This window comes from Microtus ochrogaster, chromosome 16 (genome assembly GCF_000317375.1).
Source record: "Microtus ochrogaster isolate Prairie Vole_2 chromosome 16, MicOch1.0, whole genome shotgun sequence".
In the NCBI taxonomy this organism is placed as follows: Eukaryota; Metazoa; Chordata; class Mammalia; order Rodentia; family Cricetidae; genus Microtus; species Microtus ochrogaster.
The window spans coordinates 53,135,396-53,143,834 of NC_022018.1; the positions used below are offsets into that span (position 1 = coordinate 53,135,396).

The 8,439-nt window shown below is 36.5% G+C and overlaps 2 protein-coding genes across 4 annotated transcripts in view; one reads left to right on the top strand and one right to left on the bottom strand.

The window, feature by feature from the left end:
- Ogn (osteoglycin) overlaps positions 1–7,020 on the top strand; it is an 18,190-nt gene extending 11,170 nt beyond the window's left edge. For all 3 annotated transcript variants that reach the window (XM_013349145.1, XM_005355166.3, XM_026783158.1), the window contains exons 5-7: positions 794–996; positions 4,777–4,872; positions 5,421–7,020. In XM_013349145.1, the coding sequence (XP_013204599.1) occupies positions 794–996; positions 4,777–4,872; positions 5,421–5,591 (470 nt within the window). In that variant the 3' untranslated portion in view covers positions 5,592–7,020. The remainder of the gene's footprint in view (positions 1–793; positions 997–4,776; positions 4,873–5,420) is intronic.
- Cenpp (centromere protein P) overlaps positions 1–8,439 on the bottom strand; it is a 198,050-nt gene that overhangs the window by 153,903 nt on the left and 35,708 nt on the right. The window lies entirely within an intron of this gene.

Sequence of the window (8,439 nt, forward strand, 5' to 3'; positions counted from 1 at the left end):
TTCTTTTTCCCCAGACAGGGCTTCTGGATCTTGTTCTGGAACTCACTTTGTAGACCAGACTGGCCTTGAATTCAAAGATCTGTCTGCCTCTGCCTCTCAAGTGCTGGGATTAAAGGCATGCACCAACCACCACTGCCTGACCTAATTTATAACTTTTAAACCTTGCTACATATTTAAAAATATCTGGAAAGGAAGCTGGAGAAATGGCTCAGTGTTTAAGAGCATTTGCTGCTCTCTCTGTTTGCTCCTCAGAACCCTATATCAGACAGTTTACAACTACCTGCAACTCCTGCTCCAGGGTATTTGAAACCATTGCCTGGACACTTCATAGGCACCTGCACTCACACATGACTTACCCACAAACAGACAAACACGTGTACATAATAATTAACAATCTTTTTAAAAAAATCTGGAGAACAACTTTTTAAAATACTAATACCCCACGAAATGCAACCACATTCCTTGGATGATTCAACAGAAAGGGTTCTGAAACAGTCATGTTTAACTTTTTCTCGGATCATTAGTAATCAGCTTTTTGGCTTTCTAATAAAATTTAACTGGACTAAGGTATTGTGGTCAGCATACTATTAATACCTCAGGTTCAATCTCCAGCACCTCATGAAAGCACAGCTGGAATTACACAGTATCAGGCTATAGGTTAGAGTACCAACACTGCAAGATGAATTTGACTGAGTTACTAACTGCAGATACTATCCTGGGCCTTGAACAGAAACTTTCCTCCAGTCTACATAATGAGATTCTAACATCTTATTTTTTATTTATTTCTGTCAAGCTAACTTAAGAAGACTTGATTTTACGGGAAATTTGATAGAAGACATAGAAGATAGTACTTTTTCAAAACTTACTCTGTTGGAAGAACTTACACTTGCTGAAAACCAGCTAGTAAGACTTCCAGTTCTTCCTCTGAAGCTTACTTTATTTAATGCTAAGTACAACAAAATCAAGAGTAAAGGGATTAAAGCAAACACATTCAAAGTAAGTATTCCATGGCATGACAAAACACAATGTGAGTGATGATATTTTAAGTTTTTATTACATTTATTTATTGTGGGTATTTATTCATTTTGTGTGTGTGCACATACCAGGTATACATGTAGAGGTCAAGGATAACTTTTGGAAGCTGTTTTTTTCTTCCACTTGTGGGTCCTGGTCAAGTTCCAACACGTGGAATGCAGGTCATCAAGCTTAGCAGCAAGAATGCTGACAGAGGAGGCATCTCACTGCCACAGTGATAATATTTTTTAATTGGTGCTTGTTTTCCTCCCATTCTGCTTCTCTACTACTTTTGAGGTATATTTCTATTCAACAAGATAAGAAGTGAAGAGAGCTATAGCTGGCATTTACCCAGATCAATATTTCAGAACTTGGAACAAATAGACAAACATTCCACAAAAGAACATTGGGTTAATGTGTGTTTATGTGTTGCAGAGGGGCTGGCAGCATAATTCGTGGTAGAAAGAATGCTTAGCATGCTTGAGGACCTAAGTTCACCCCAGCACCAAACATGATCAAATAAGCAAAACATGTATACCATACATATATCATAAAAAGACATAGAAATGGGTGTCTTCTGTCAATACAAAGGAACATTTTTATATTTAAAAGTAAACACTATTATCTCATTGTTTCAAAAAAATGTATTCTTCCTATTAACCAGGAATAACTGGTATCTTTTATATTTAACTTTGTTAGATAATATAGCAGTGTTCCTCAAAGAATAAATCAATAATTCCAAAAGAATGGAAATGCTCATGAGAATTGAAAAAAGTTATCACCCCAGTCCAGAACTTCCATAACTATGATATAATCACTCTCAGCCCTAGGCAGGGCAGAGAAGGTAACCTCAGGGAAAAACATGAGATGCTCAAGCTACTGCTGGCAGAAGACAACTTTATTCAAAAGGCAAGATGTGAGGTATGGTGGAGCATGATGGAGGAAGGAAGATCTATGCCTTTAAGGCTAGCATGGTCTACACAGCAAGTTCCAGTCAGCCAGGCTATCTAGTGAGACACTGTCTCAAAAATAAAAACAACAACAACAAGCAAAGCAACAAAAGAGACACGATCTCACACACATGAAATTGCAACCACCCAGGAGCCTCAGGCAGGAGGATCTAAAGTTGAAGACCAGTTTAGGCAATGTCACAAGAGAATTCCTAATAGAAAAACCTAAACTAATGAAATTTTCATTTACGCTAGTTTATGTAATTATACAAGTTTGACATTTATCCACAACTGCCTGTTTAAAAAATATTTCCTAGCTAGTCGGTGGTGGCACAGGCCTGTAATCCCAGCAGTCAGGAAACAGAGGCAGGCTTGTCTCTGTGAGTTTGAGGACATCGTGGTCTACAGAGCGAGTTCCAGTTCAGCCTGTTTCACAGAGAAACCCTGTCTTAAAAAACAAAACAAATAAAACATATTTCCTTTTTCCTTATATTTAAGGTAACCATTCAACATTAAAGGGTTTGTTAACATTGGGGGTCAGGCCAGGTAGTAGCATTTTTGGTATTCTGAAGGCTTCACACTTTTCTGTTGATTAGAACTGGATTCAGGAACAATGTTTGTAAATGTAAATACAAAAATATTTGGAGAAAAAGCTGATTTTTATACTATTAAAAATATCCAAAAGATTGATTTGCTGTTGATATCATAAGCAATGTTGGTGTGAAGGCGGATCGGATTAATACAGACCAATTGGTATAAGATGATACAACTTTAATGTAAATAGCACACTCAACGCAATCGAAGTTCCAGCGATGCACCGAAACAGGAAATCGGAAAAAACGGGTGCAGCGTTTGCGCGCCCCAATTAAGTAAACATTTGCCCGAGCCGTCCCGCCCCCAAAAGGCGGGCTCTCTCTACATTGGTGGTTTTGTTTTTTTAAATAAGGGATTCAGAAACTAAGGGTTCTTTACTGACTTTACAAAGCAGACTTGAAGATGGACATAGTGGTACACATACCTGTAGTTCCAACACATGAGAGGCTAAAAGTAGGAGGACTTTCAGTTTAAGGCCAATCTGGTCTACACTGTAAGGCCATGTCTCAAAATACAAACAACATAAAACCAGAGCAGACACACTTTCTATAAGCAAAATATAAATATACCTCATGCGCTAGGTAAATGCTTCAGCATGTAAAGGCACTAGCCTGCAAAGCCTGAACACCCAAGTTCCACATCACACATCTCCAATCTTTTAACTCTTAAAGTGAGTTGGGAAGAAGAGATAAGAAAATTAATACACATTCATGGGCCACGTAGCCTGTGGTGCAGCATCAAACACAAGAAGAGCCTGCCTCAACAAGCTGGAGGGGAGAAATGACTCCCAAGAGTTATCTTCTGACCTCTGCAAGCAGATGCACATGTGCACAAAAACACATGCGCCATTTTTTAAATTTAATTTTGTAATTTAAAGAAAAGAATTTAAGTAGGGGAGACTTTGAATAACTAGCAGTGACAGAATGTTTAGAGCAGGACATAGAGCAATTCCTTGTGGTCCAAGCTACTTGGAAAGGTAAGGCAAGAAGATTGCTTCACTAATAGGTGAAGGCCAGCCTGGGAAAGGTAGGACAACCATGCCCATCTCAGAAAAAGAAAGAAGGATGGAAGGAAGGAAAGAGTAAACAAACAAAGGTAGATTTAAATATTCTGGATTTTAAAGAAGAATATTGTGCAAATTGCCATGAAAATGATAAATATGTCTACTTTATTTAATACCTTAGGGTTGCAATAACCCTAAGTACAGTATCAAGTTACTATAATTCAAATAAAAGCAGTCCCGGAAAGACAGTTGATGTCCATATGATGTAAAGGGAGAATGTTTATGAAAGAATTAAGGGGTGGGGAGATGGCTCTGTAGGTAAGGTGCTTGCTGTCAAGTTTGACAATCTGAGTTCAATCCCCAGGTCAAACAGGAAGCAGAAAATCAAATGCTGTGCGTTGTCCTCTAACTTCGAATATGTGCACTATGGTTTATGTACACAAGCACATATATACATAAAATTTTGAAGATTAAAAAAAGATAAAATATTGAAATAATAGCATAGGAAAGAAGAAGCAGGCGGGGCATAGTAGATGTAACCCTAATATCTGAAAAGCTGAAGAGGGAGGATGGTAAGCTTCAGGGTAGTTTAAGATACATGGTAACCACCCCCATCATAAAATATGACATGGTAGCACAGGATGCATATAAAAATTAGGACTAACGTCACAGAAAAATTACATTCTGAAATCATAGCATGCAATCACACATAGTAATGAGTTACTGATTATAAAGAATATTCTAACATAAACTCCTCACGGGAAAACATATGTCATGTTAAATTGCATGTTTGGCAAAATGCTTTGGGAAACGGCATCTCGTTAAGTACCATCTCTTAGGAGTAGCCATTTTTCTAGGAATATGTAAAACTTCTATGGAAAGTTCAGGAGTTGCAAAAAACTTGAAGGATTCAACTATCAGTCAACACACAGCTGCCCTCTAGACAAATATTAAGGCTGAATATTCCAGGATGAGATAAATGTCAGAAAAATGTGGAATATTCAATAGAGTGCTATTAGATATCATAATGTCTTAAAAACCAAAAACCCTACTCATGAGGCCAAAACCCAATAACAATCAAAGCAACAAAGTACCACTCCGAAGCTGATACTATCGAAACATACTACATCAATACTATTTTTAAAGTATATATTATTTGAATAATGTGAAGAATGCATAGACCTCAGTGACATTGAACTTTTTTTCTTTTAATAGAAACTGAATAAGCTCTCTTTCCTCTATTTGGACCATAATGATCTGGAATCTGTGCCTCCTAATTTACCAGAAAGTCTCCGTGTAATTCACCTTCAGGTACAACTGTTCTTTGTACAATAACTAGCTTTATTTAACTATGGGGCCATGTTTATTACTTAAGAAACTTATTTATATGTCAGTTATGGTTATAACACCAAAACAGTGTGACCACTTAATGTCTATAAGAATTTCAAGTCCAGGGCTGGAGAGATGGCTGGCTCAGCAACAATATGGTGGGGCTCACAATCATTCAAAATGAGAACTGGTGCCCTCTTCTGGCCTGCAGGCAGACATACAGGAATACTGTATACATTATAAACAAATAACTCTCATTAAAATTGCATGTTTCTATTTATATTCCAAACAGGATTGGACAGAAGCAATTTGGAAAAATAATGAGTAGACTGTTAATCCAAAGCAATACGGTACACTTAAAAATATGTTTAGGTTGCAAAAGAGAGTGTCATTACAGTGGACTAATATTTTTTTAAATATTATCTCTAAAAGAAGATTCCATTTTAGGCAAAATATCCTGTGTAATCCTACTGTACAATATACAAAAGGTTGATTTTAGATTTCTGAGTATTTTTTCTTTTATTTTTCAGTTTAACAGCATATCTTCAATTACAGATGATACATTCTGCAAGGCTAATGACACTCGTTACATCCGGGACCGAATTGAAGAGATTCGCCTGGAGGGCAATCCAATTGCTCTGGGAAAGCATCCAAACAGTTTCATTTGCTTAAAAAGATTACCTATAGGATCATACTTTTAAAAACCATCAATGCAGTGTATAATCTAAAGTAGTGCACCTAATGTCTTAAAGGAACATAAACATTAGCTTACTATTCTCATTTTATCTCACTATTGTAGAATTTTATGTTTAATCAATGATGTCCAAAATTCTTACATGTTTTTTCTTACATGTTACTATAAAAATAATCCAGACTGAATCTCTTAGTTCAAAACAAAATGATATGAAACTAAACAACATTAAAACCCCTTGTAGTTTACACTACACTACATCTAAACAGTGTCCTTTTATATAAACACTCACATGAGATCCACCATTCCCAAGACTAATGAAGTAAGAGAATGCCAAGAAAAGCTGAACTGTTTGTCTTTCTTAAGTTTACTGTATTTCAAAAGCATTTAAGGCGACGTTCCAAGAAACTGTGAAAAGCCAAATGTTCCAAGACCGTCCATTGACTTTATGATTCATCAGCATTCTCCATGAAGCAGAAATCTTTTCTGTTACGGCAGCTATTTTATTGTATTTCTCATTTAGTCTAAGAAAAAGGGTAGCCACATCTAGGCAAAACTTTCCAGTAAAGTAAAATTCTACTCTTTGGTATAGAACCAATTTAGAAAAGTTCAGTTTTATGCTTTGTGGTCACACAGATAGTCTTTAGTCAATTACTTAAAAAAATTTCTAAGAAAAAGAATCAAAATTCTATTCATTTTCTCGGAGAGTAATAAGAGCCCTTCACTCTAAAGATTCTAAAACATGAAATGAGTGTAAACTTTTCACAGTATAGGAAGGATTTCATCAATAAATATAATTGTGCTGTACGTAGAGCTTCAGCTATACATATGTTCACTCAAACTGCACACTCACAATCCGCCCATGAGCACCACTTCTCAATGGCCATGATTTCCAGATACATGGAACAGAGAAACCCAACCTTCTGTCTAACAGTGATGACTGAACAATGCAGATTAAAGTTCCTAAATTAACCCTCAGAGGAAGGTGCATATAGCACACTCACAAATATTACTTTGTCTATATATTACTTTGGAGTTGAACATAAAATTAACAATGTTTTAGAAATAACTATCTTTTATATACAAAAGTACCACTATTAGGCTGGGTGATGGTGGCGCACGCCTTTAATCCCAGCACTCGGGAGGCAGAGGCAGGCGGATCTCTGTGAGTCCGAGACCAGCCTGGTCTACAGAGCTAGTTCCAGGACAGACTCCAAAGCCACAGAGAAACCCTGTCTTGAAAAACCAAAAAAAAAAAAAAGTACCATTATTATTTCCATTATTGGGTACACGTTAGAATCTGCATACTTTTCCTAGAATACTCAAGCATTTGGTGTTTTGCCCCAATGCAGACTGACTCCTTTCTCTCTCATGTTACGGCTGACCCCAGACAAAACTTTTCATTAAAGCACTTGTGACCTTTAAGGCCATACTGATTACTCTAATAATGTTTACTAGTTCATTTATTTTGATGTTAGTTATAGTAAATTTATCCCACTGTGTCATTTTGTGTGCATGCCTCAGTTTCTCTGTGACTAAACAATCACTAGGATTACTGAAATACAGTTCTACCTTTTACACTTGTATGGTACCTAGTAGTACATATGAATTAAATATGCAATAAACATTGTAAAATCTATCGAAATAGAAGGGTACTGCTTATATGGGAAAAAACAAACTAGTATAATCTAGAATAAATCAATGGAAATAGAGTGACAAGGCTGAGACAATGGGCAATATACAGGAATGTCCTTTAATTTTCTGACTTTCAGAAGAAAAATATACTCATATACACATGCATACAAACACAGTTTGGTATTTTAGGGGTGTGTATTGTTCTGGGGTCTGAACACAGTGCCTTATACATTTTGGACAACACTATTGAACTCTATTACCAGCCTTCTATATTATTTTTGTAATAGAATTTAATGAGAAAATACCATAAGATAATTATAATTTTTTTCAAAGTTAAAACTAATGGTTTGGATGAAATTTTCGAGAGAAAGAATATTGCTAAAAATTACAAATTATGGAATTTACTTAAATAATTTGGATTTTGAGTGAGACCACTTGAATATAGGTAGCTTATATCTTTGTTACACACCTTTGTACGGAAAAATAAAATAAAATCCAGAATGGACCGAGGAAAACAACACAAGTAAAATTATTCTTGATTCTACTCTATAATACATATATTTCATTCTTGATAATTATAACTAAAGAAATAGTCTTAAAATTAAAAAAAATCATAACAGGATTAGTGCTGTGGAATAACTTTTTTGTACACTGTGAAGATTTGTCACTTGAATTGGTTTAATAAAAGCTGATTGGCCAGTAGCCAAGCAGGAATGGGCAGCACAACCAAACTAGGAGAATGATGGGAAGAAAGGGCAGAGTCAGGAGTTACTAAGAGACATAGGGAGATCAAGACATATTGGAGGACAGGCAAAGCCACAACTCATGTGGAAATAGATTAATAGAAATGTATTAATTTAAGTTGTAAGAGCTAGTTAGTCATAAGCCTGAGCTCTCGGCCAAGTATTTCTAATTAATATAAACTTCAGTATGTTTGAGAGCAGCTGTGGGACAGGAAAACCCACCTACAGACTGGTGATGTGGTTCAGAGGTTAAGAGAACCTACTGCTCTTGCATAGGACTCAAATTTAGTTCCAGCACTGACAACCCCAGTGTCAGGGACACCAATACCCACCTCCTTCTGGACTCAACTGGCAATGCACGCATGTGGCATACATACAAATGTGCAGCCAAAAATTCACATACACACTGGGCGGTGGTGGCACACACCTTTAATCCCAGCACTGGGGAGGCAGAGGCAGGCAGATCTCTGTGAGTTCGAG